General features: G+C 46.8%; 1 protein-coding gene across 1 annotated transcript; it reads left to right on the top strand.

Moving 5' to 3' along the window:
• Positions 1-86: 86 nt before the first annotated feature.
• On the top strand, positions 87-26,504 carry LOC135370405 (tectonic-like complex member MKS1). The gene is made up of 9 exons (XM_064604148.1): positions 87-222; positions 7,338-7,372; positions 7,429-7,491; positions 7,580-7,644; positions 19,552-19,609; positions 21,172-21,282; positions 21,344-21,444; positions 22,726-22,838; positions 23,950-26,504. Exons 1-9 carry the CDS (start codon positions 182-184, stop codon positions 24,038-24,040), a joined length of 678 nt encoding a protein of 225 aa, XP_064460218.1. The 5' UTR covers positions 87-181; the 3' UTR covers positions 24,041-26,504.
• Positions 26,505-27,480: the final 976 nt, after the last annotated feature.

Genomic DNA, 27,480 nt, shown 5'->3' with positions numbered 1-27,480 from the left:
ACGTAAAAAATGAATCTGCGAGTACGACGGGTATTCTTCAACTTTTTGTGCGGAACAGATGCGAGCGTGGGCGAAGGAAATAAAAACAGAAACGCGAAAGAAGGACGCTGCGTTGTTTATGTTCGTGCTTAGGTCTGTTGTGTGTGTGGTGTATTTACTATAATCAGCTGGGCATGAAATCATGGCGGCTGATGGTTCCGTGCATTCCAGTGTTGTGCCCAGGTGCGTTACTTCTTTCAGCTTTTAACGACAATCCTGGTAAAGACTGGCTGAACGGCTGGCGAGGAACGCGATGTGTGTAGCCAGCGCGTTATCGATTGAATGCACCGCGCTGCCAACCACAACAAGTTGAACGCAACTCTGTAAATGTATTTGAAACAATATGTCTCGGTAAATTTTGGACACGCTATGCAAAATTTAGCAAGGACTTTGAAATGCGAGAACGCAATCACGAATCAATGTACGTGTGAAAGAGGGGATGAAGGGTGGGGGATGAGATTCATGATGATTTATTAAAGACGATGGCACGAACGTGATCAATGATACGACTGCCATGAAACAACTGCATGAAAGACGGCAGATGGAGCCCGGTGTAGTCTTCGGGAGACGGCTGTGCACCTGTACGAAAAAAGGGATAACGTGCGCTAAGGATTGGTGCACACTCGTAGAAATGAACTTTACCGCATAGCACGCTCCTAGCGAGCTAGCTCTTCATGGTGTCGCACAAAAGGCATACGCCTCCCGTTTTCAACAAACCGGACTACATAACGGATCATTCGAGATGATGGTTGGCTAGGAGCGTGCTATGCGGTGAAATTCGTTTTGAAGAGTGTAAACACCGGCCGCTATCACTCCCGATTTGCGGAAAGCACGGGGCGTACGCCTTTTGGGGACTACATAAGTGTCTCCAAAAGGGGCGTATACGCCTCCCGTTTTCAACCATCTTTGCTTGGGGCAGAACGAATGAACGGTGGTTGTGGTTGGCAATGTGAGAGCCATATGGTCGAGTTCTGTTTTTAGAATGTGAAGAAGTGATGATGCCAATATAATTTGGGTTTCATTTGGCGTACGGTTCGAAACCCCGCTTCTTATTTCAAGCATTGCCAGCATACACACAGCTAGTTAACAACGCTGCTTGCGTTAAACTTTCAGAGGAACCCGTTTCTTTTCAGGTAACTTTGCCGAAGTAACTTAAGCCCCTCACGTCAACATATTTTCTTGCGGTTTTTTTTTTCATGATATTTTATGCCATAAAACGTGATATTCAATCAATGACAGTATCCTGTATACCAGTATCAGGAAGTAAGAACCGCTGCCATTGAGATGAGGCTGAACCATTATGCGCCCACAGGGAGTAAGATGCAAAGCGTTCGACTTGTTGGCCATTAACGAAAACGATCTAAGTATGTGTCACTCCTCCGCGGACAACTCAAGGTCTAACTCAACTGCTCACGCGCGCTGCGCACCTGTGTACCGCCATTTTGTGTCCGAAGTAACTCGGAAGTCACTCGTTCTTTTAAGTAACTCTAACTGAGAGTTATACCCCTGTCACACGGGCATTTCGATCCTTGTCGAATCCGATCTGCATTGAGCTTCCCGAGCACGCTCGAGTTTTGACGCTGCTACACGGCCACTTTCAATGCGCATTGAATGGTTGACCTGTGCAAATGAATAAACGGAATTCATTAATTTCGCGTTTCCTATATAGCAGCGATATTAGTGGTAATTTATCGTATACCGATGAAAGCATCATTTGTAGCTTCGCGCGCATGTCCGTGTTAAGTTATGACAGTTCACCGGGGTCGAGGATGCAAATGGCGGCTGTCTCGAAATGGGAACTGTCTCGAGTCAAGCAGGATCAAAGTTCGATCCTGCTTGGAAGCGGCTGTGTAGCACCATCCGATCTGCATTGTGTTCAAGCAGGTTCGGTCGAGCAGGATCGAAAATGCCCGTGTGACAGGGGTATCACATCTCAAGCTGAAGAACTTCGTTACTAACTTAGTTATATTTTTCACGCAGTAACTTAACTCGTAACGAGTCCTTTTTGACGGGTAACGTCTCGATCTGTACTTGAAGCGGAGCTTTTTCTGTGGCAGTTTTCTGCAGCTGTGGACAACGTTCCTCGTGACTTTTACAAATGGAACTGATTGACCTGCAGTGCGTTGTACCGATATAGAACAAATTCGCTGAAGTTTGTGCGACTTCAATTTATTCTTACGTTGGACGAAGGTATCCGAATTTACGTATGTTGTCGCAAAGAAACCTATCCGTGTTCGGTACAGCAGGCGTCTAACAACAACAACAATAATAATAATAATAATAATTCGTGGCTTTACGTCGCAAGATAACCGCATCAACATAGGGCTGCAAGCTGGTGTGTTCTGTGATGAACCTGCAAAAACGCAATAGTTAAAAACAGGGTCTAGAATCGAACCCGAACATGATACTGTTGAGCCTGAACCGGAGCAGAAGCGGAAAAAGTAATCATACACTCTTAAAAATGAACTTCACCACATAGTACGCTCCTAGCCAACCATCACCCCGAATGACAACGTTCTCGCCCTAGATTTGTTGAAAACGGGAGGAGGAGCCTATTTTGTGCCGTGCATAATGGGCACAAAATAGGCTCCTCCTCCCGTTTTCAACAAATCAGGGGCGAGAACGTTGTCATTCGGGATGATGGTTGGCTAGGAGCGTGCTATGTGGTGAAGTTCATTTCTAAGAGTGTAGATTGAGAAGTTACCCGTCAAAAAGTTCTTCAGCCTGAAACGTAACTCGCAGTTACTGAGTTACTTAAAGAAGAAAGAACGAGTTACTTCCAAATTACTTCGGACACGAAATAGCATTACGCAGGTGCAGCGCGCGTTGAGTTGCAGGCGCAGCATGCAGTTGAGGTAGACCTTGAGTGGCCTGCGGAGGAGTGCAACACGCTTAGATCGTTTTCATTTGTGTCCAACTAAAGACCTCTCCCTGTTTGTAAACAAATGACATCATAGTGTTCGGTAGCGCCACAAACGCTCGAAGCTAAAGGTGAACCAGGTCGCGCCCGAAAGCCACGGTCTTGAGGGGATTACGATATGATCCCTTAAAGGGACGTGACCCTTGGTCATACTTTTCTTTCAATGGGAGGCAGCGATCCAGTGCCCATTCGTGGAACTCGGGATTTGTTTCGGTTTCGGTCTGTCTACCAACGCCATGATGACGTTTCTCTGGTATAGAGGTATATACGAACGCTTTGCATCTTATTCCCTGTGGTCGCACAATGGTTCAGCTTCATTTCAATGACAGCGGTTCTTACTTCCTGAATAAAACACTGCCATTGATTGAATATCGCGTTTTATGGCATAAAATGCCACGATGGAACCGGAGAGAAAGCAAGAAAATATGTGGACATGAGTGAAAAGCGAGTTAAAAGGAACTTAAGTTACTTTGACAAAGTTACCTGAAAAAGAAACGAGTTCCTCTGAAAGTTACCGCGGCGCGAAAGTACCGAGTTAAGGACAACTGTGCTTCAACTTGTTAAAAAAAGACGCTGAAGGCGTACTCATTATACGTTCTCGTTTGGCTGGTAGGAGAAAATTTGCGAAATTGGTTATATGTCTTTGTCGTGTCCTCGGTCGGCGATTGAGAGACAAATAAACTCTTACGCTGACTTTTTTTATAGTGAACATGAAAGAACTGATGACTTTCATCTTTCATCGTATTTTTTTGTGTGTGTCTTTGTGAACCCTTTTGTTGGGAACCGGTTACCGCTATTATTTTCGGAGTTAGAGGTAACTAAGTTCCTTTTTTTTTTTTTGTAACTTGTAACTTGTGAGCGCCGCGGCTAGCGCCCCACGCACGCGCTGCGGCGTTTGCGAGGAGGCGCAACGCGGACGAATGAAGCAGGAATGGAGTAGGCCAGTTGTGTATAGCTCTATTGGACGAATATGTGATGAGGCAAGAGTCCAACGTTTCCCTTTACACGCGAGCAGTAAAAATTAAACGAGTCAGATGAAAAGTGGAGAAGGGGAGCGTATGATTGGTGGTGGTTTGAAAAATAAATGTAGTCCTGTTTACTGGTAGTGGAATAGTGTCGTGACACATTGCGTTTGTGTTGTGAATTAATACTGCCGTGAGCTCGGCCAGAGCAATGCTGGCAGACTTATTTTCCACAGGATTCAGTACGGTTTCAGATAGATTCACCCTGCGAATGCATGTGCTGGCAAGTACTGTAGTCTATGTAAAGTGCTGTGTTCATCTTATTGGGCTTCCTTTAAGTGCATTTCGCTAAAGCTGCGCTTGTGAAAAAATAGATTTTGGGAACATAAAGTAGCGTGACTACACCACTTCATCAGCGTGGACGCTATATTTACAATAAGTGTCCATCCATTTCTCCTTTCTCTCGCTAAAGGGAGTCCGTTGCCACTAAAAACGTCAATGCAAACAACAGCATTAGCCCCCCCACCCCACCCCCCACCCTCCCGGAAGGCAGGAAGGCGCTCCGTCGGAGCCTAACATGACGTCGTAGTCCTCGAAAATAAAAATTACATTTCTCTAGCTTTCGCCTCACGTAGAGCCAAAATATTTTGCAGGACAGTAAAGTGAGACGAGGAGATTTCAGTAACACGACTTTGGTATAGGATTCTGAAGACACGAGATTTAGCGCGTAGTGGCACTTTAGACTTCTCCCTGTTTGTAAGCATATGACGTCATAGTGTTTGACAGCGCCACCAATTTGGTAGACTTGAACTACGCTGGAAACTAGAGGGCGAACACGGACGCGCCCGAAAGCCACTGTCTTGAGGGGACTAAGGGACGCGACCTTAGGTCCTACTTTTCTTTGAATGGGAGGCAACGAACAAGTGCCCATTCGTGGAACGCAGCCCTGTCCTTCCGATCTCTTTCGGTTTCAGTCCGTCTACCAACGTTCTCTCGGGTAGAGGTATATTAGTTGTGTTCTGAGAAATGCGAGATAGCAGAATTTTCAGCCAGTCATTATTCAAATCCGCCGCCCTCATTAAACAACCTGAGAAGCGAACGTACTTGGAGATACAGGGTGTCCGGTGAGAAAGTGTCATTAAATTTCTAAAAATAGGTTTAAGTTCAGAAAATTATGAAACTGCTTCGAATACACAGACTTTTGCCACAGATTCAGGCCGTTTGCGTTCGCGTCACACATTAATTAAGCTAATTTTGCTAATTGAACTCGAAAATTAGCCAAGCAAACGTAACGTTTTTCTTGACGAATTCAGAAGCCAATGGCCATAGCATGGCCATGTGATTCCAACTGAAATCACAGGGTTTTTTTTTCTTTTTTTTTTCAGAAGATTTGTACAAAAATTTGAGAGCCGCAAAACCGTCACTTGGCAAAGCGTGCTCCATGAAATTTGCATTTGCGTAAATGCTGGCTCTGCCTTTATCGAGAGAAAGTGGAAACAGCACCCGATCGAGGGCATTACCGCGGTAACCGACGTTATCAGTGGCTGGGGACTGACGGTATGCGCGTTGATAAGGGCAGAAGGCGTGATTATGTCCTTGTTCGCATAAGAGGGAGGGTATTTGGATGGAACGAAAAGTTCCGCAAACTTTCAGCAAACTCACCTCACACGGGGACGGTTTTGCGGCTGTCAAATTTTTGTACAAATCTTCTTAAAAAAACCTGTGATTTCGGTTGGAATAGTGTGCTATGGCCATTGGCTTCTGAATTCATAAAAAAAATAAAAAACATTACCTTTGCTTGGCTAATTTTCGAGTTGAAATAGCAAAATTAGCTTGCTTCTTGTGTGACGCGAATGCAAACGGCCTGAATCTGTGGCAAAAGTCTGTGTGTGTGTTTTCCAAGTAGTTTCATAATTTTCTGAAATTAAACCTATTTTTAGAAATTTAATGACACTCTCTCACCGGACACTGTATAAATCGCTACATTTCGCCATGCAAATGAACTGAAACCAAAACTACGCACCACTCGAGCGCGGAAGGAGCGACAGGCAATCCTTCTGAGAGGGTCACGTGCTTTGGAGCGACGGAGCTGATTGGAGGAGGCGCTAGCCTGTTGGCCAGATATACCGCTATCTGCCGCTATGTGTCGCGTGCTGGCCATGTCGCATCGAGACTGGGAAGTACCCGGGTTCGAATCCCGGTGCCAGCTGTGCTGTCTGGGGTTTTTCCTGGGTTTTCTTCAGACGCTTTCAGACATATATCGGCGCAGTTCCCTTAGAAGTCGGCCCAGGACGCACATTCCCCCAGGGCGTCCAGACGTGACGTTGCCTACCTCTGTGAGGCCGACAACGGCGAAGGTCGCGACATTTCTTCTCTGCTTTCGGCTCATTTGCATAATTAAATTTATCAATTTACATCGCGGAGTACGTTCGCTTCACAGGGCGTTTAATAAGGACTGTGAATTTTGAATAATTACTGGCTCCAATTTCGCTATCTGGCATTTTCCCAGAAAACGTCTCATAAATGAGTCAATTAATTAACTTTAGCTAATTAGTTGTCCAGTAGAATTATACGCTGCCTTACACGATGTTCGCCCGGCTGTATAACCAGTCACTCTTAGAAATGAACTTCACCGCATAGCACGCTCCTAGCCAACCGTAATCGCGAATGATATTGTTATCTGCCCTGATTTGTTGAAAACTGGAGGCGTACGCCTTTTTTGTGACAATGGACCATTTCCATATTCGCGTCGCCTCTGGCGACGGAATTGTCGAACGTCGTGTCTTTCCCCCCAATAATGGTGACACTTTTCGGACTGGTACGTTGCGTGGGAAAGTATAAGCAAGAGAAGATTGGAAGGAGAATGCGGAAAGAGGTGAAAGCGCATTGTACTCATTACCAGACCTCAAACGCCCGCGTAACCTTGAAATCCATTATCTCCCCACAATGAACATGACAGTCGCCCGCAAGTGGGTTCAAAGCGATGTTTTCCGCTCAAAAATGGCGGACTCAAGGGATGGGCATGCGCATACGCGTTGTCGAAAAAGGTCCAATGGACCTTTTCCGACAACGCGTAGTGTCAGTGTGAGCATAAGTGTCAGCATCAGTGTCAGCATAAGTGTCACAAAAAAGGCGTACGCCTCCCGTTTTCAACAAATCAGGGCACATAACGATACCATTCGAGATTATGGTTGGCTAGAAGCGTGCTATGCGGTGAAGTTCATTTTTAAGAGCGCACCTGCTAAAACGTCCTCTATTTTGCTCCGCTAGTTCTTTTTTCTTTTTCTTTTTTGTAAACATTATGTAACGAATAGAAAAAGAAAACTATTTAAATTAACAATTAACTTTATTTGAGTGTTTAGCTCACTATAAGGGCATTGCAACTAAGCAACCTTTGTTTTGCAACATCTCCGCAGGAAGACGTCCTCTCTTCTGCTGTCCGGTGAAATAGGTGAAGCGAGCAGCGGCCCAAATGTGTCTTACTTACTCTCTTTTAAATGTTGCCAGTGTCGGCAACACACTTTCAGGAAGAGAACCTATCCGTGTACTTCCACTTACAAGTCGACGGAGGTAGGGGATCTCCGCAGTAATAATAAAGTACCTTTCATCCTCGACTTGTGGCTCGTCTTGGCTATAATTTCTGGTTTGTTCCGTATAGGATGGCAACCACTTTCTCCCGTCTCCTGGATGACCCACACTTCGCGAGCGGCAACCGTTGGAACGGTACTTTTTTTTTTTTTTTTCGGCTATGCCCGCATGTCACGCACCGCTTTTTGTGACCCCGCAGATGCACTTTTAGAAAGCACACCCATTGTGGAAACAGACACGGCACGTTAAGAGGGCATATACCAGTCCGGCACGGAGTGACATGGTTCACGGGGCTTTCAGTCGGTGTGTATGTGTATTCATATTTCGTGCTTTTTTTTTTTTTTTGTATAAAAACGAGAAGTGGTAGACATATAAATTTGGTGTCTATATCGATTCCTGAAATATTTCGGGAGAAAGTAAATGGGAAGTTTTTTTCGAAATGCCTATAGAAGTTTAAAGGTTTTGGAGATACTTTCTCTGATGTGTTAAAGCATAACGTATGGGCATTGTAGTACTCGTTATGAGAACACCGTGGGAAAAAGAATTTTTCCTCTCCCTGGATTAGTCCGGAAAATAGGCGTGTCCACAAAACGACGACTTACGGTGTGACCTCACGTACCCCTCTCCCCCATTTGGCTTGGGAGACGCGCGTCTTCCCTGGCTGCTCCTGTGTGACGTCACCGATGTCCCTTCTTCGGGGCCGTTTTTCTCCGTATCTGCCTACGTCATGCACGTGAAAACTTGAATATGGGATGATGTCGGGTGATAGAATAGTTTTTCGTATTTATCTGGGAAAGCTTGAAACCAACTGTCACAACACCTTTAATAAAAACCTGTTTAAACAGGTACTAGAAAAGTTTTTTTTTTTTTTTTTTTTCACATTCGTGACGTCGCTGTACAATATACATATATACGACATGTATCAGAAATGTATATCCGTTATCCAATTCATCTCCTCTTCCTCTTTATAGTGAAACCAGTAGAGTTAAAATATGTGCGGTGGTTACCGGGAAAAAGCATAAAATATGTTCCATAGGAAATACATTGGGACGGCGAGGGCGCTCCCACAAGCCGGAGTGCTTCTCGCGCTGTCCACCCTCTTCTCCTCTTGGATATCCTGCTGCACCTTACAGCGGCTATGAAACCACTTCCAAACGTTTCAAGAAATAATGTTGTAAATATTTATTTATATAAAGCAAACATGCGCATCAGAACGCTACCCAGGCAGCACCCCAATCTGAGTCCCAGGCTGGACAAATATTTGGCAATCTCCGATTACAAATGTTTGCCCAATTTTCCAATTCCAACCCGACCCACGCAAGGCGCCAGTACTCATCTGCAGTATTGCCAGTATAGATCCCATATTGCCCAGGCAGCAGCTCTGTGTTGGCCTCACGTTGGTTCCCTATTGGGTAAATGGGAAGTGAATATCGGCACTGCCATCGGAGTACTGGTTTGCCAGTGTGGTTACCAAATTCCCAATCTTTTTACTTTTGTTTACGTAGTGTTTCCTGCGTTACTGGCAGGTCTACGAACTGAATTACGACATTCTCACGCGAAGATTTTGTGCAGAAAAACAGAAAAAAAATGTAAAAGAGAAGGAAACGAAGACTGAGATGATACGTGGTACGTGATACGCTTCAAAGATGATACGTGGCAATATATTTGGGGGAACTGCAGTGCAATGTGGGGTTTGAATGAGGGGATGTCAATAGTTGACCCTTCTAGGGCAGGGATTCATTTGTAAAAGTGAGCTAATATTGGCAACATCTGGCCAGCATGGGACCAGTATTGTCCTCATGCTGCACTACAAGGTGAACCTACACGGGTCATGATAAACAGCTCGAGGTAGGCATTTATGGACAAACCCGAACACGTAAGCTTCCAACAGTGGACACAGTGGACAAATATTTGATAGATTGGATGTCAGTACTGGCAAAAGAGAGGACCTCGATATCAGGGGTTGAAACCGATACTGAACCGTAACCGGAAACCGCAAAAAAAACGTTATTTTTTTCCGAACCGAACCGTAAACATTTTTTCTCTCCCCTTGAACGAACCGGAACTGAACCGAAAAAATATGATGCGGAAACTGGTTCGCGCACCAGCTCCCTACATCGCTCGGAATCTTGTCGAATTCATAGAGCGGACAAATTGATAAACCAAGAAGTGGTGATTCCATGCACCTCTTACAACCTCACCTCCAAAAGGTTCACGACATCCCTGTATATTTTTGTGACTCGAGGTGTAAAAAAATGTGCTACACGGCAGCGACACTTTGCATTGTTGCCTTGGCTGCTCGCATTCATTCAGCGTCGCAGTGTGAAGGCGACGTAAATTTTAATAGTTCACAGAGTAACATCCACAAGCAACGCAGACCTCTAGCGACTACGGGAGCGACGTTGGCGTGTGGTCCAGAGCAGGGGGGAAGGAAACACAGGAGCGGGCCCTCTTTTCAACGGGGTGCAACGTGTCGGCCTGCGCATAGGACCCTGGGATATGCCGATATACCACGTGGCCGCTTTCCTCTCTCTCTCTTATTTTTTTTCTTCTTTAGAAATTGGCCATAGCCTTTTGCAATGGAGTTCAATTGTATGATAGCTGTACGCCATTTCCCAGTACTTTTTGGTGCAGTAAAAGATTATCTGCTGTGAACCACATGGTTCTTTGTACCAGTGAAGTGTAGAGGCGAGGTAGTAAGAGTAAGAAAGATGGAGCAAGCCATCGCCGGAACCTGATATTAATTCTCACATGTGGTACACTGATTAGCACGGCGCACGTAAACCGGTTCGAACCGACTAATATCGGTTGAAACCATTATTTTCGTTGCGCTGAACCCGAACCGAACCGATAACCTTGAACCAGAATTTGAACCGAACCTAAAAAAATAACGGTTTCGAGCCCTGCTCGATATTCCCGGTTGCGAAATCCCCGATGTCGAAATTGACGTTCTCAAAACGAGGAAAATGAACGCGACATCGGTATTTAACCACTCAAATTCTCGGGTTTTCGATGTCTCTCCAAGCCACTTTAGCGAACGAAAGCCACATTTTAGCGGCCGTTATGCTTAGCAGGGCGGACCACGACGGAACAGCACGTTGGTTTTAGTTTAGGCGCTATAGACCTCTTCCTATTTGTAAACAAATGACGTCATAGTGTTTGACAGCGCCAGAAATTTTGATAGGGTTGAACTATGCTCGAAGCTAGACGTGACCAAGGTTGCACCCGTAGGCCACGGACTTGAGGGGATCACAATATGGTCCCTCAAAGGGACGTGACCTTCGGTCCTACTTTTCTTTCAATGGGAGGCAGCGAACAAATGGCCGTTCGTGGAACCCAGCCCTCTCCTTCCGATTTGTTTCGGTTGCAGTCCGCCTACCATATGACGTTTCTTTGGTAGAGGTCTATTAGGTTAGTCAAGTTCGATGTTTGAATTTGTATGTCCAGCAGGTTAGTCTAATTTCGCTTTTGGCAGTTTCCCGCGCGCGACTGTGCATTTTACAGTCAGGTAACGTTTATTTACGGCAGTTTATTTTACAGTTACAGTTTATTTAGAGTAGTTTACTGATCTCCTCCCCGTTCTTTCCTCGTGTTTGTCGTCTGCTCTCGCCCCCTCCGCCAACTTCGCGCGTTTTCTTTGCTGGATTCCTGGCAGCGTCTCACGTGTTGCTCAAAGTCGAGGAACGAATAGCGATGAAGGTATATGAATGGCAAATTTGTTTGCCTTCATCAATTGCCTTAAAAAAAATAACGCTATACATACATACATATGTCTATGGATATGGCGCTTTCGACTGAGCTTCCGAAGGCTGGATCAAACTTTCTGAAAGCGAAGATGATCGCCAGGAGCCCTTCTCCGTATCAGAATAATTCCTTTCTACCTAATGGAGCGCGCTTGCCTTGCAAAAGCCATCAGAGAAAGGGCAGCGTCATGTTCCTGCGAAAGATCTGAGCCAAACAGCATAATCGCTTGCATCTGTTTGCTGGCTTCTCTATATGGTTGGCCGGCATAGGAGGACCGTATGAGCGATTGGGCGCGTTAGGTTCGTGCCCCGGGAACGTTCCCATTTGAAACGGATCACTTAAAGGAGCTATGAACTGTACCAAGCGAGCCCGCCGAAGTGTCGTCCGTGACACCTTTTATATAGGTGAATTGGATAGGTGCGTATCTTCAGCACATAGCAAGCTCCTAGCCAACCATCTTCCCGAATGACAACGTTCTCGCCCATGATTTGTTGATAACGAGAGGCGGTGCCTATTACGTATCTATTATGCGCGGCTACAAAATGGGCTACGCCTTCCGTTCTCAACAAATCAGAGACGAGAACGTTGTCATTCGGGATGATGGTTGGCGCTGAGCGTGCCATGTAGTGAAATTCATCTTGAAGAGGGTACACTCTAAAAACAGAACTTCACCGCATAACACGCTGTGCGCCAACCATTGCCAAGAATGATTGGGCTATCGCTTCTGATTCGAAAAGAGGCGGGGGCGTACGCCTTTTTGTGGCAATTTTCATATATTCAAATTGCCACAAAAAGGCGTACGCCCACCTCTCTCTTCGAATCAGATGCGATAACCCTATCATTCGTAGCAATGGTTGGCGCACAACGTGCTATGCGGTGAAGTTCTGTTTTTAGAGTGTAAAGCAGAACGTTATGTGTACCTCCGCGTTGGCGTCTCATTGGATGCTACAATTCTTCAGATGATGTAACGATGGATAGAGGTATCTGGACGGCGGTGCGTGTACTCGCCCGAATACGAAAGAGAGTGCGTTTTTGTATTAACGCTGCACAAGTTGCGAAGGAGAAGAATTGAACAATAGATTGTAACTAGAATTACGAAGCGTAGGATATTACACCTATTAAACCCGTAACTTAATGCATGCAGATAGGAGTTCTTACGTCCTTTCACACCTCCAAAGTGACTTCCGGTGCACGTTCCCAGGTGCACCCTGCGCGCCCCTTCTTCGGAGCCGGAGAACGCTGACGAAGAGCGGTGCCAGTTCCGGAGGGTGACGCATGTTCCGGTGTACTGACTCTCGAAATTGCGCAACGCCCATGCTCTTTGTGTTTCCGGAATGGTCGGATGTCGGCGGTAAATAGCCATACGATTACAGAGGGCTGCATGCTATGGTCTGCCGCTATGTTTACTTAAAAGCAGACGACAGAAGAAAGTGCGATAGGTGGCGCTCTGGAGTGGGGCTCTGGCGCTCGGCTTCCGGATAGCCTCACAAACACCATTAAGTAGAGACACCAAGGGTACGTTCCCCTGAGAACACGGGATATGGCGTTCAGAAGCCTGCCTAACGCGCCCATTGCTTGGGGTTCATCTCGAAACTGGATAAATGCTCGTTGCTGTTCCTCTCCCCCAGTGCCAGCGCGTTCTGCCGTAGAACGGTTAAGTGACTGCTCCACCTTCGTGGTACATCATAAAGTAAATGTCCAGGATAATCTTAGTACGTGGGAATATCTATATCGCCCCGTAATGCGTATTGAGAATAAATGTAAAATCAGCTAGAGGGGGTTCTTCATGACCCCTTCGAAAACTCTGAAGAGGCCCTGGACGTCTCGTGACGTCACGAGAGATTGCCGTGGGTCGACTTGTACGGACGCCATCACAATTGTGAGGTCAAGAACGACGGACCCTACCCATCACACTACCACCAATCATCAATAGACCTCTACCTGTTTGTAAACAAATGACGTCATAATGTTCGACAGCGCCAGAGTTTGGTGGAGTTGAACTACGTTCAAAGCTATAGTGGCGAACAAAGTCGTGCCTGAAAGCCACGGTCTTGAGGGGATTACGATGGTCTCTGAAAGGGACGCGACCTTCGGTCCTACCTTCTCTCAGCGAACAATTGCTCATTCGTGGAACCCAGCTTTCCCCTTCCGATCTGTTTTGGTTTCGGTCTGTCTACCAACGTCATGATGACGTTTGTCGGGTAGAGGTTTATTGCGGGCATAATATAATCACCTCTCATGCAGATGACGGAGTATACTGTCATCTTGCGACGATCGACTGAAAACAAGTCCAGGCCAGCGGTTGTTTATTTGGCATACTCAACTCTAGCTGCTGAATGGAAATAGGTGTGATTTACAGCGAGAGCAATGGAAAAAGAACGGAACCTGATGAACTGGTAGGGTTCCGCGTTTGCGGGTTTTATTTTTGGGTGGATTCGGATTAACGTTTTTCGATATGTTTATTGGTTTTCACGAAATCAGCGTTTTTCGATGTTTTTTCTGGCTTGTACATGTTTCACCCGAAATCACAAGTAATTTTCGCACGACGATCATTCAACGTGCCGTTGTTCGCTGCGGTGGCGTTTGACGGCTAACGAGACACTAAACGGACATTTTTTCACAACCATCGTATATTTCTGTATATGGTTTTCTGATCTGCATCAACAACTTGCTGGGCGTATGCAGCAATTTATCTCTGTCATGCCCTGGAATGTCCCTCTGTATTCGGTGTTTTTCGATGAAAACCGAATGAGCGAAAATTTACCCGGCGTATGTTTTTCGGTGTTTTTCTATTAAGACCGAAAACACGGACCCTGATGAATTGTGTAGGCGAATAAACCTCTGCCCGAGAAACGTCATCATGACGTTGGTAGACAGACCGAAACCGAAACAGATCGGAAGGGGGAAGAGCTGGTTTCTACGAATGAACACTAACCGCAGGTCGAGTCCCTTTCTTTCAGGAATCATCGTACACTCTTAAAAATGAACTTCACCGCATAGCACGCTCCTAGCCAACCATCATCTCAAATGATATCGTTATCTGCCTTGATTTGTCGAAAACGGGAGGCGTACGCCTTTTTTGTGACACTTATGCTGTTCATAATTGTCACAAGAAGGCGTACGCCTCCCGTTTTCGACAAATCAGGGCAGATAACGATATCATTTGAGATGATGGTTGGCTAGGAGCGTGCTATGCGGTGAAGTTCATTTTTAAGAGTGTAATCCCCTGAAGGCCGTGGTTTTCGAGCGCGGCCTTGTTCGCCCCATACCTTCGAGCATAGTTCAACTCTACCAAACCGGTGGCGCTGTCGAACACTATGACGTCATTTGTCTACAAACAGGGACACGTGTGCAATAAATCATGCATCACAAACGTGTGCAATGAATCATGCAATTCTGCCGTTCGAAATACTGCGTGCAGCACACTGTCTGTAATCTCCAGCTCGTGACGAAAGGATTCTCTACCGCTGCTGTCGCGCACGCAGAACCAATATGAAAACCGACCGGAGGGGAAGACTATAGTAGCAGAGGAAGGCAGTCGACGCTCATACAGGGTGTCCCACCGAAAAAGGGCCAGGGGCTAATGAAAAAAACAGAGTGATCTACACAAATGGAACCAACTGTACGTGCTTGGCTGTTGTGTGGTCTATCCAAAAATATATTTTTCATCGCCCCTCGTCAATTAATTAGCGGTAATTAATTTTCCAACTTTTTAATTATCGGTTTTAGCTCTCAGATGTCAATGAGGAAGTTGTAGTACATCTCGAAAGAGACGCAACTGAAGTGGTTCGAGGTTGCTATGGCTTGTGGTTTAGTTTTTAGTGGTTTGTTTCGAAACACGTGTCCTCTGGTGCTGTCGCATCGTTCAATGAGTATCTGTTTCTCCACGTGCAGCCATAGAAGCCATTTTAATCTGTAAGTTTGAATTTCAAACACGTCTAGCATCATTTACTTATTATTTTTTTAATGGCTTTCCCCCCTCTTTATATATATATATATATATACTTGGTGAATGGGGTTCGGACGACCGCGAATATATGTAGCTGAAATGAAAATTGAAACACAGACTACGAAGGTACGGGAAGTAAGAAAAAAGGGGATAATTTATTTACATTTAAGATACTTGGAATGCTAAAAGGGTTGTCGACGTTTCGACAGTGCCACTGTCGAAACGTCGACAACCCTTTTAGCATTCCAAGTATCTTAAATGTAAATAAATTATCCCCTTTTTTCTTACTTCCCGTACCTTCGTAGTCTGTGTTTCAATTTTCATTTCAGCTATATATATATATATATATATATATAAGTTCAAAAAAAGACGCGGAAACAGATTTTAGGGCCATTAAAAAAATTTTTGAACTTCTTTGAACTTTTTTTTGAACTTCTGTAAAACTTCGTGGCCGTTTGATAATCCTTTTACCTCACCCTATATATATATATATATATATATATATGTTTATAAGTCCCAAACAAGTCTTGGAGGTACCCGGGTTCGAATCTCGGTGCCGGATGCGCTGGGTTTCCTCAGACGCTTTCTTTGTCTCGTCTATGTCCGACATATGTCGGCACAGTTCCCTTAGAAGTCGGCCCAGGACGCTCATTCCCCCAAGGCATCGCTCGTGACGTTGCCCACCTCTGTGAGGCCGACAGCGGCGAGCCCTTTCACCAGCACCGCCACCACATCTGAAGTAGCTTGTTTCGCGGAGAGCGAGCTCACAGCTCCACCCAGGATTGCGGAGTTGCCACTCCGGAGTTGGAATGATACCGGAATCATTCCAGATTTAGCAGGGCCCGGAATGGAATTGGAGTGGAATGGCGGAAACTGTTCTAGGAATGGGAATGGAATGGTCTGGGTGCCGCTGTGGCAGTTTTGGTTTGAGCGTGCTGGTTTCTGCCCTCGTACCTACACTCTTAAAAATGAACTTCACCACATAGCACGCTCCTAGCCAACCATCATCCCGAATGACAACGTTCTCGCCCCTGATTTGTTGAAAACGGGAGGAGGAGCCTATTTTGTGCCGTGCATAATGCCACAAAATAGGCTCCTCCTCCCGTTTTCAGCAAATCTGGGGCGAGAACGTTGTCATTCGGGATGATGGTTGGCTAGGAGCGTACTATGTGGTGAAGTTCATTTCTAAGAGTGTAGAGTCACTAAACAGGGAGCAGAGTAGCGACACTGAGCCACGCCGGCGAGCGAGACCGCCATCTTGGGTCCGGCGCGGCTGCGTAGCCTAGCAATGGGACGGCAACCTCCCCCTGCTCCGGTAGAGAACAACGTGCAGTCGAGCCAGCTCGTAACCGAGGAAACCGGTTTCGGATGGGGGGGCTCAACATGAACGGTGCGTTCTTGGAAAGGGAAACCACGTGACAGGATTGGCCCAATCGCGGACACCGAACGGCGGCTCCGGCGCGGAAAAGGAATGCAATACTACTCTGTAGCCCTATTTAGTGACTCTACTCGTACCCTTTGCACCGCACCTGCACACGGTCAAGAGTGAAATAACCTTGTCTTTGTGCTTTTTTCGTGCTCGGTAATGTCAATCTCCTCTAGCACTGCTGGACTTGCCAGTATGGTTACCGGTCCTTTTGGGTTGCCAAGCCATTCCAGCAGTGGGAACTGACCATACCTTTTCATTCCGAGGAATTGAAAGGAATGGAATTATTGCAAATCTCCATTCCTCGGAATGGAATTGTAACGGAGTGGGGTCTCACCACCACCACCACCACCATCATCATCACCATCAGTTCGCCCAAAGCTATGTGAATGACGCTATATAGTCCCTCTCTGAGTTTTCGCCGCGAAAGCCGCCAGTGTCACGGCACAGTGTTTTTGAGGCTCTTCCGGGGCGATACAGAGTTTTCCCAGCAAGAAAAGTCTCTCTCTCTAAAAAAAAAAAAAAAAAGACATTCACAGCAGCAGAATGATTCATGTGTCAATGGACCTTTTTCACAACGCTTCCGCGTCCCCTCCGTGTCTGTGACCCTAACTGCGCCAGAGAGGGTTCCCTACGTATTCAATAGATGGCGTCGGTTTTTGTTTTGGCGCGCGCCGAGCGTGCTTCGCTGGACAACCGCTGGCATATACGACGCGAGTCTGAAGAAAGGCCCACTAAAGGAACGGTAAAGTTGTAGATGGAAAGATCACGTTGGCGGCGTTCCGAAACATTGTGTTGCTTATAAACCCAGAACAGCAAGTTATACACCTGACAGGGTACGTTAAATATTCTTAACTTGCTAGTAACATTGCGGAGAGAGTTTGGCCATCTTTTGATCTTTTGCCGTTTCACGGGCGGAGCCTGTTTTGACATCATGGTCGGTGTTGCACCGCCCAAAAAGCCTGGATCCAATCGAAATCCGCTTATCAGCCAGCAGATAGGCGCCATCTTGATGCAGTTCACCGGCTGGTCGACATGTACTTTTGTCGCGCTCAATGTAATCTACCGGGGTCTGCCGGCTTATCGCCCACAGGCGCCTGTGAAATCGAGGCTTTGTTACGAAACTGAAAGGATTCAAGGACGAAGAGGTCTCGAAGGACGTGTCTTCCGCCTTGCATCATGACCAACGCTTTGCATCAACATGGCGTCGGCAACAGGTTGACGACTGGGCAACAATAGAGCGCGAAGAGGGAGGTCGTTCAGCCGTGACGTCGCATGACTAGGTTCAAGTTAGAGTCACTAACTAGGAAGCAGAATAGCGACACTGAGCCACGCCGGCGAGCGGGGCCGCCATCTTGAGTCCGGCGCGGCTGTGTCGCCTAGCAACGGGACTCCAACTTCCCCCCTCGCCGCCGGAGAACAGCACGCAGGCGAGCCAGCTCGCAACCGAGGAAACCGGTTTTGGAGGGAGGGGACTCAACATGGACGGCGCGTTCTTAGAAAGAGAAACCACGTGACACGATCGGTAGAATCGCAAACACGGAGGTGCGGCTGCGGTGCAGAAAGGAGTGCGATAGTCTGTACCCCTATTTAGTGACTCTAGCTCAAGTTGGGCTCCTCCTAATGGCCAAACTCTCTCTATAAATGGCTCTGCGGTAAAACCGTTCGGGGCGACGTCTAGTGGGAAATCACCCCAGTTCCTCGAGCAACAGTGATCTATGTTCCCGACTGGCTTGCTGCTCATGATGACTCCGTAGCTGACACGTGGCGTGGCCGACTTCTTTTGCTTTATAGACACAGTGTTACGCGCATGCAGTGTAATTTGAACGCCGTATAGTTGACGACTTGACGAGCAATGCGCAGTTGGTGGCGCAGTGTTGCCCGTAATTTTAATTTTCTAAAAGATCATGAGCGCAATCGGGACGAAGACCGTGACGTAAGAGTACTGAAGACTGAAGCTATCGAAGATACGATTTCCGCGATTGCAATCTACGGCTTTACAGTGCTTTCATTAAGAAAAATTGGGCTTCGCATCAGGATCTTTACTCGAATGTCGAGACTCAATATGAGACCCACATAGAGTTCCAACCCCGTATCCCCCCCCCCGCTTGAGCCTAATTCCATGCTGAAGACAGGTCATCTTACATGGACGTCGAAGGATAGGCGCGAACGACGTAAACACCGACAATGGACCTTTTTCACAACACTTCTGCGCATGCTCTGCGACTCTGAGGCACCAGAGAGGGCTCCCTACATGATCAAACTAGAGTCACTAAATAAGCTACGCTTCAGAGTATCGACACTGAGTTCCAAGAGCGAGCATGCGCCATCTTGTTTCCGCGCCACGCTACCCACGCGCACGCGCAATGCCCCCTTTGGCGCACGATGCCATCTATCGTGCGCGGGTGAAATGTTCCTTGCGTTTGCGAGCATCAGTCGACGGCATTGAGCTCACCTTGACATCCTCGAGACACGCTCTGGTTGACAATACATGGATTATAGCACAAAAATCGTACGCGTTTCTCTATCCCACGGGGAGCATTATGTTAGTCGTCTTTGGTCCTCAAATGGGGATGATACCGGTGTGGTGCGGAAACAAGATGGCGCTCCTGCTCTCCCTTGGACCTCAGTGTCGATACTCTGAAGCGAAGTTTATTTAGTGACTCTAGTTGAAATGGCGCCAAAATGGCGCCGCCTGTGTTTTGGCGCGCGCCGAGCGTGTTTCGCTGGACAGCCGCTAGGTTACGATGCGAGTGCAAAAAAAAAAAAAAAAAAAAAAGTACATTAGCCGACTGTAGGTGCACTTTCTTTGCCGGTTGCGTAAATTTAGAATCAAAAACCTGTGTACAGCATATTCTCAGAGGGTTGCGGATGTACGCGATGCAATGGAAATTAGTCCCGACATGACATTTTGTTGTTCCAGAACAACGTGTGCTGCTTAGCTCATCCCTTCGAGGTTCGTCTGGAGCGTCGCAACACAGGTGAGACTCTTTTAAATATGGTTCTGCATAGAATGGAATGTTGTTTTATTTGAAAGTCCCCCTATCATTGTATATAGTTACGGCCCTGTCACACGGGTGGGCAGTCTTCAATCATCGTTGTTACAAATGGCAATTGAACATGTGCGCAGCGCCACCTAGCGTGTAACGTGTCAACCTATCAGGGAGTACTGGGTCCAATGCTCTTTGAGAAGTTGACAGGTGTCACGCTCGATGGCGCTACGCGCATTGTCAATGCAGTGCCGTGTATACAAACGCGAGTCTGGCCATCAACGACACCTGCCTATACCAGAAGCTCCACCCACTTTTTGAGTTTTCTGTCCAGTCACGAACCAAAATATACAGTTCGCTATTGATCCCACACTCTAGAAACTAAACTTCACCGCGTAGCACGCTCTGCGCCAACCATTGCCACGAATGATGAAGAGAGATTCGAAGAGAGATGGGGACCTTTTTGTGTCGGGTTTGAATACACGATAATTGACACAAAAAGGCGTACGCCTTCCCCTCTTCTCGAATCAGAAACGATGACTCTATCATTCCTGGCAACGGTTGGCGCAGAGCGTGCTATGCGGTGAAGTTTAGTTTCTAGAGTGCAAATGAAAAGTGGAGAAGGAGCGTACAGGGTGGGTTATCGCTTTTGATTCGATGAGAGAGGGAGGCGTACGCCTTTTTGTGGCAATTATCATATACACAAATTGCCACAAAAAGGCGTACGCCCCCTTCTCTCCTCGAATCGGAAGCGATAACCCTATCATTCGTGGCAATGGTTGGCGCACAGCCTGCTATGCAGTGAAGCTTTGTTTTTAAAGTGTAGCTACACTCTTAAAAATGAACTTCACCGCATAGCACGCTCCTAGCCAACCATCACGTCGAATGATATCGTTATCTTCCCTGATTTGTTGAAAACGGGAGGCGTACGCCTTTTCTGTGACACTTCTGAACCGCATAAGTGTCACAGAAAAGGCGTACGCCTACCGCTTTGAACAAATCAGGGCGCATAGCGATATCATTCGAGATAATGGTTGGCTAAAAGCGTGCTATGCGGTGAAGTTCATTTTTAAGAGTGTACCTGTAATCTACAGTGTACACTCTTAAGAATGAACTTCACCGCATAGCAGGCTCCCAGCCAGCCATCATCTTGAATGATATCGTTATCTACGCCTTTTCTGTGACAATTATATGAACAGCATAGGTGTCACAAAAAAGGCGTACGCCTCCCGTTTTCAGGTTAGATAACGATATCATTCGAGATGATGGTTGGCTAGGAGCGTGCTATGCGGTGAAGCTCATTTTTAAGAGTGTACCTTCGTCCCATCAGTATCGTTCATCCTGCCTATGCCTCACTTTTGAACTCATCAACTTTCTTGTCCCCCCGATTCGTTTCTTCTTTTTTTTTTTTTTGCTATAGTCGTGACGACGGCCACTCGTGTGCGGCCAGCAACGGCGAGCTACTTCGGCACCTCCCCCACTGTGTAGTGTAGATTGAACACGAGTTGACTGTCGTGCGGTGTTGACCACCTGTATATTGGTCGTCTTTACAGAGGATGTTCTCGGCAGCGTCGGAAAACTTCTCATCCAGGTAGTGTCCCGTGACCGCTGGGGTAGCTACTCCGTGCAAGGTTACGCGAGTTGCAACGTTCCCGCAGAACCAGGTATTTGTTTCTTGTCCCACACACTGTATACGCAATCGAATATAGACTCGTTCATGTATAGGTTCATTCACCCTGCTCCTGAGGACGTGGCGGCCTTCGAGCAGAAACGCTACTTTGCAGCATTACTTTATGGGAAGACATACAACTCCGTTGGACGTGAAGGTGAGCTAAGCAGGTGTCATTTATCTATGCGTGCCGTTTTCGAGGCTTCCGGTTCGTTGCCAAAACGACATCCGGTTTCACAGCAAACGCGCTCTGCGCCAACCGCTGTGCCGATTAATACAGTTATCGCATCTGATTTGAGGAGAGAGAGGGTTGTAAACTCCTTTTTTTTTTTTTTTTTGCAATTCAGATTGTCACAAGAGGGCGCACGGCTCCCGTTTGGAACAAATCAGGAAAGCGAAAGATATACAGGGTTCGCCAAGATAAACTTCGGGGTTTGTAAAGAAGATAAAACAAATTAGAACAGTGCCGGAAAGCTAAAGTGGATGTTAGAAGACGTATTATGTCCCAAAATTTTATGTCGACAATGCCGCCTGGTCCGTTTCTCTGTGGATAAATCGTGAAAATTAAAAAATCGCCGCTGCCTAAACGGCTATACCTCTGTTTCAGCTTCTTTCCGTCAGATGGCGAAACGGTCGAACGCGGCGTTGCAGAGTACGATTCTGCATTCAGTTACACTTGTTCTGACCACCGTGGTTCTGACTTGTTCAGGTTTCGATGTCGTCTGCAACGCCGCGTTCGACCGTTTCGCCATCTGACGGAAAGGAGCTGAAACACAGGTATAGCCGACTAGGCAGCGGCGGTTTTCTAATTTTCACGATTTATCCGCAGAGGAACGGACCAAATGGCAAATGGCAGTATCGACATAAAATTTTGGGGCATAATACATCCTATAACACCTACTTTAGCTTTCCGACACTGTTCTTATTTGTTTTATCGCCGTTACAAACCCCGAAGTTTATCTTGGCGAACCCTGTAATACTGCATGGCGGCTGATTCCCAGCGTCCTTAGTCGCGGAAGGACCGGAAGTCTTGGTGGCACCGGAAATTGTGGCGGGGACTTGTTTATGTTTACCCGAGAGTGTCATGTATTCTACACTGCTAAAACAGAAGTTCACCCCATAGCACGCTGATAGCCAACCGTCATTCCGATTGATAATATTCTGTGTCCTTATTTGCTGAAAATGAGAGGGGGCGCCTATCTGGCAGACATTATGCTTGTCCCAGATAAGGCTCCTCCTCCTGTTTTGAACGAATCATGAAACAGAATAACATCGTTCGGTATGGTGGTTGGCTAAGAGATTCCTATGTGGAGAGCGGACGATTTCGATCACCGGCAGGTTGTCTAACGTGCTCCGGAAGCAACGTTTACCTGTTGTCGCTGTTGTCAACAGTTGCATAGCACTTGGTTTGGTGACAACACCGCTTGTCAACTTGCAGATGCACGGTTCATACGGGTCGTCCATTGAAAGCGGAGGCACGGTGTCTGCTCGGATCAGCATCGTTTACCAGGGCGTACCTCGTAAAGCGACATTTTTCGACGCAGCCATTGCGTGAGTAGTTCTTGATTTTTAAAACGTAAATTCACGGCGTGCACCCTAAAAACGGAGCTTCACGGCCCGTCCTTAGCCAAGCATCACCCCGCGTGCACTGTTCAACAGTGGTGGTGCTGGTGTTGTCGGCTTTATATAGTGGTGGGCAACGTCACGACTGACACCATGGGGGGAAAATACGTCCTGGCCCGACTTCAAGGCCGAAAACCACCCTCTGAGGAAAAAAAAACAAAAAAACCTCAGGCATCACAAGCGGTCACCGGGATCTGTGCCCCGATTTTTTCGAAATAAGGGGACACTCATAACGTGTTCCATATAGGCGCCTCCTCCCATTTTCAACCAATGAGGACGCAGAGCGATGCCATTCGGAATGACGGCTCTCTACACTCTCAAAAATGAACTTCACCGCATAGCACGCTCCTAGCCAACCATCATGTCAAATGATATCGTCAAAAATCATGTCAAATGAAAACGGGAGGCGTACGCCTTTTCTGTGACAATTATGAACAGCATAAGTGTCACAAAAAGGCGTACGCCTCCCGTTTTCAACAAATCAGGGCAGATAACGATATCATTCGAGATTAGGGTTGGCTAGTAGCGTGCTATGCGGTGAAGTTCATTTCTAAGAGTGCAGGAGCATGCTATGTGGTGAGGTTATTTACAGTGTGACAGCGTTCTCTTTCTTGATTTCGTGAAAACGTGGGGGCGTATTCCGTTTTTGTGGCAATTAGGAACTGCATAATGCCACAAAAATGACGTACGTCTCCCTTTTTTCAGCAAATCAAGGTAAAAAGAACGATGCCACTCGGAATGATGGTTGGCCATGGGCATGCTAAGCGGTGAAGTTCATTTCATCACCACCACCATCATCATTTTTAAGAGTGTAGAACGATCCCAGTCAACCATCATCCCGAATAACATCGTTCGCTGCCCGTGATTTGTTGAGAACGAGAGGCCTACGTCCTGTGCTTATTTCCACAAAGTAACTTCATCATCCTGCGCAACGGTTGGTCCCCAGCATGCTTTGTGGTGAGGTTGTGTTTTAAGGGTGTACTATATAGACCAGTAGGCTACTACTGACGATTTCTCCAATTCGAAACTTTCACTCCAGCAGGGACAACCAAGCAAGCATCAAAGAGGTCCTGGCTTCCTTCCACCGTGCAAGGAGCAAGATGCTGGCGGAATTATCACATTTTACTTGACCTTTTACATATGTTACCTGACCTTCACCTTTACCTTTTTTTTTTACCTTTGACTTGACCTTACATGACCTTGACTTGACTTGGCTTTAACTGCCCTTTTACGAGGGGCGTTCAAATCAGACCGGGACTTTTCATTTTTCGCAAAAGTAAAATGAACTTACAGGCGAGAAATTAGCTTTATTTTTCCACGTAATCTCCAGCTGCACTAATGCGCTTGTCCCAGCGTCTCACGAAGGCTTGATTGCCAGCAGCGTAGAAATCCTTACCGGCGCGTAGCCAGCCATGGTCTGACCGCATTCTTGACCTCGTCGTCGCAGCTGGGCCCCTAAGGAACGCCTTCAGTGGCCCGAAGAGATGGAAATCGCTGTGGGCGAGGTCTGGACTGTAAGGGGGATGTGGCAGCAACTCCCAACCAAGTTCCTGTAAGGTGCGTGTCGTGAGATGCTCGGTATGCGGGCGTGCATTGTCCTGTAGGATGAGGACCCCTTTGGTGATGAGGCCCGGCCGATTTTGCTTCAGCGCCTTATGCACACTCTTGAGAATCTGGCAATAATATGCACTATTGATCGCACTATATGCACTATTGATATCGAGACATGTTATCGGTCGGTTCTTGAAGATCAGGCGCTCCACAAGTTGGATGTTGTCAGGAACTCTGATGCTGGGCTCTGAGCCGCCCCGGCCGGGGTCGTCTTGCACGGCCGTCTCGGAACCGTTTGCACCACTCAAAGGCTTTGTTGCGGCTAAGTGTTGTCATAGTCCAAAGCGGCAACCGTCACAGCATGAAGGGGCATCTTGAAGTGTTTATTATACGTATTGCGTACGAACTACAAGCACAACAAAACATGTGCACACAGACGTGCAACGACGAGCGACGGACATGCTGGCATGCGTCAGCATGAATATGTGTCACACACAAGCGATAGTCTGGCCCGACCGCCAACATCAACCAAGCGGCATAGGGGGCGCTAGTAACATGCACCCAACTAAATAGATACATGACAGTGTATCGTGGCCATACTGAGCCTGAAGTCTTCTGTGAATTTCAGATGACTTTACGCCTTCATTCACGAGAAACTTCATGGCAATTCGCTGTTCGATGTGCGCGCTCACCTCGTTGTCGGCCATCTTGTCCAGCGCGTGTCTTCTGTTTTGCACAAACTTTGGACCACCACGTGGTGAACGCGGAGGCCTGTCGCGTGTGAAAATGACAAAAAAAAGTAGCGCGGGTCATTTGTACAGCCATGAGACAGAAAGTCCCGGTTTGACTTGAACACCCCTCGTACATTTTACTTGGTTTTAAACGAGTGCGCACCATCCGAAACCACTTTGTGTTTCGGGTTGTTCACCATGGAGCCTTCTACTCCCGTTAACCTAGAAGGAAAGCTTCTATGATGACAGTGGACAGTCATCAGGATCATCTTCGATAGTGCACCTCACATTGTCTGTCTTTGATTCGGCAGAAAAGGTGGGGGCAGTACACAAAGTTGCAAAACAGACGGATGCTGCCTTTATGCAAGGTACAACGAATTCCAATCGAATAAACAGGTGTGACGTGGGGACTAAGGAAGTTGAGTTCAGCGACCAAGTCTCAGCTGTTGTCGGCGAGGAAGAGAGATCTTCAACAAAGATAATCATTTGCTAGAACGTAGGGACAGCCCTGACAAATATACGAGCATTCGTACAGAACGTCCTACAGTCTCTCGTTCCCTAGCCAGAACCTTGCTTCCAGATCTCGTCTTTTTTTTTTTTTTTTTTGCTTGCCATATGTTAAGGACGTCTGCTCTGTTGCAGGTTTCGAGTGACTGTTGTCTTATGAATTCGACCGCAGAGGCAGGGATGGACAGTAAATACTTTTTTTTTGTAGTTTAACTACAACGACCAACTGTACCTCTTGACATTGTAGTTTAACTACTAACTGTAACTACATCATAGCACTAGTTAAAACTATTTTGTAACTACTGGGACGAAGTTTAGCTACATTTTTAGCTACAGTCTTAAAAATGAATTTCACCGTATAGCACGCTCCTAGCCGACCATGATCTCGAATGATATCGTTATCTGCCTTGATTTGTTGAAGACGGGAGGCGTGCGCCTTTGTTGTGACACTTATGCTGTTCGGTGCTTCTGCTGTTCTGCCGTGCGGTGAAGTTCATTTTTAAGAGTGTACCTTTGCATTTTGTGCGTGGTGTCCAGCCTGAAGTACACCGACGGTTTAAGCAGGACGGTTTCGTTAGCGACCATCGTGGGAACATGCCTGTTGCCTGAACACTTCATATATCGGGTGTTGCCTTATCCACCAATGAATTACGTGTTCTTGAGCTGACTTCGCAACGGGGAGTGCTGAGTAACAGCGTCATACAGACTTCGCCAGTCCCCAACCCCGCTTATCTGACTGATATGCGCCCTTTCTCTGTTATGATCGCGCGGACGAAACACAGTTTATCGCATAGTACACTCTTAAAAATGAACTTCATCGCATAGCACGCTCCTAGCTAACCATCATCTTGAATGATATCGCTATATATATGATATGTTGAAAACTTTGGTGTGACAATTATGAACAGCATAAGTGTCACAAAAAAGGCGTACGCCTCCCGTTTTCAACAAATCAGGGCAGATAACGATATCATTCAAGATCATGGTTGGCTATGAGCGTGCTATGCGGTGAAGTTCATTTTTAAGAGTGTACCTTGATATCACATGCTTTCCACTAGCACAGCGCTGGGCCAAACTTTTTCTTCAGTGCTCCGCGTTGCGAAGTCAGCTCAAGAACACGTAATTCATTGGTGGATAAGGGAATGGAAGAGCGTCCTTTTGCGCTTCACCGCGACCAGCCGCGACAAAAACATGTAAACCGAAACCAGTTAATTACTGCAACAAATGACCCGCTTGGTTGGCACATTTTTCTCTAAAATATGTCCACTGAAGGTCCCAAAAGGGGTAGTACCCATTTTAATGCCGACGGCGCCCTGATTTAGAGGTTTTACAGGAAACTCGTTTGAATTTCTATTTAAATAAAGAGCGCCTCCCACTCATCCACACGATGCGGAGCTTGTACACTCTTAAAAATGAACTTCACCGCATAGCACGCTCCTAGCCAACCATCATCTCGAATGATATCGTTATATGCCCTGATTTGTTGTAAACGGGAGGCGTACGCCTTTTCTGTGACACTTATGCTGTTCATATTTGTCACAAAAAAGGCGTACGCCTCCCGTTTTCAACAAATCAGGGCAGATAACGATATCATTCAAGATCATGGTTGGCTATGAGCGTGCTATGCGGTGAAGTTCATTTCTAAGAGTGTAGGTGGTATCGGAGAGATCCTTGTAAAAAAGAAAGCCCTTCGATTGGTGCACCCGTTCGCAAATTATTTAGCCCTTAGATTTAACTGAGACACCGGGTATACCGGGCACTGAAACGCAAAATTTTCTTAG

This window comes from Ornithodoros turicata, chromosome 10 (genome assembly GCF_037126465.1).
Source record: "Ornithodoros turicata isolate Travis chromosome 10, ASM3712646v1, whole genome shotgun sequence".
Lineage (NCBI taxonomy): Eukaryota > Metazoa > Arthropoda > Arachnida > Ixodida > Argasidae > Ornithodoros > Ornithodoros turicata.
This window is presented reverse-complemented; position numbering and strand designations above follow the sequence as displayed.

Coding starts and splice junctions, on each gene's coding strand:
- LOC135370405 (XM_064604148.1), top strand. CDS start 182: ATGGCGGCTGATGGTTCCGTGCATTCCAGTGTTGTGCCCAG. Junction 7,373..7,428: donor TCTGCTGTCCGGTGAAATAG/GTGAAGCGAGCA, acceptor AAATGTTGCCAG/TGTCGGCAACACACTTTCAG. Junction 21,283..21,343: donor CAACGTTCCCGCAGAACCAG/GTATTTGTTTCT, acceptor GTTCATGTATAG/GTTCATTCACCCTGCTCCTG.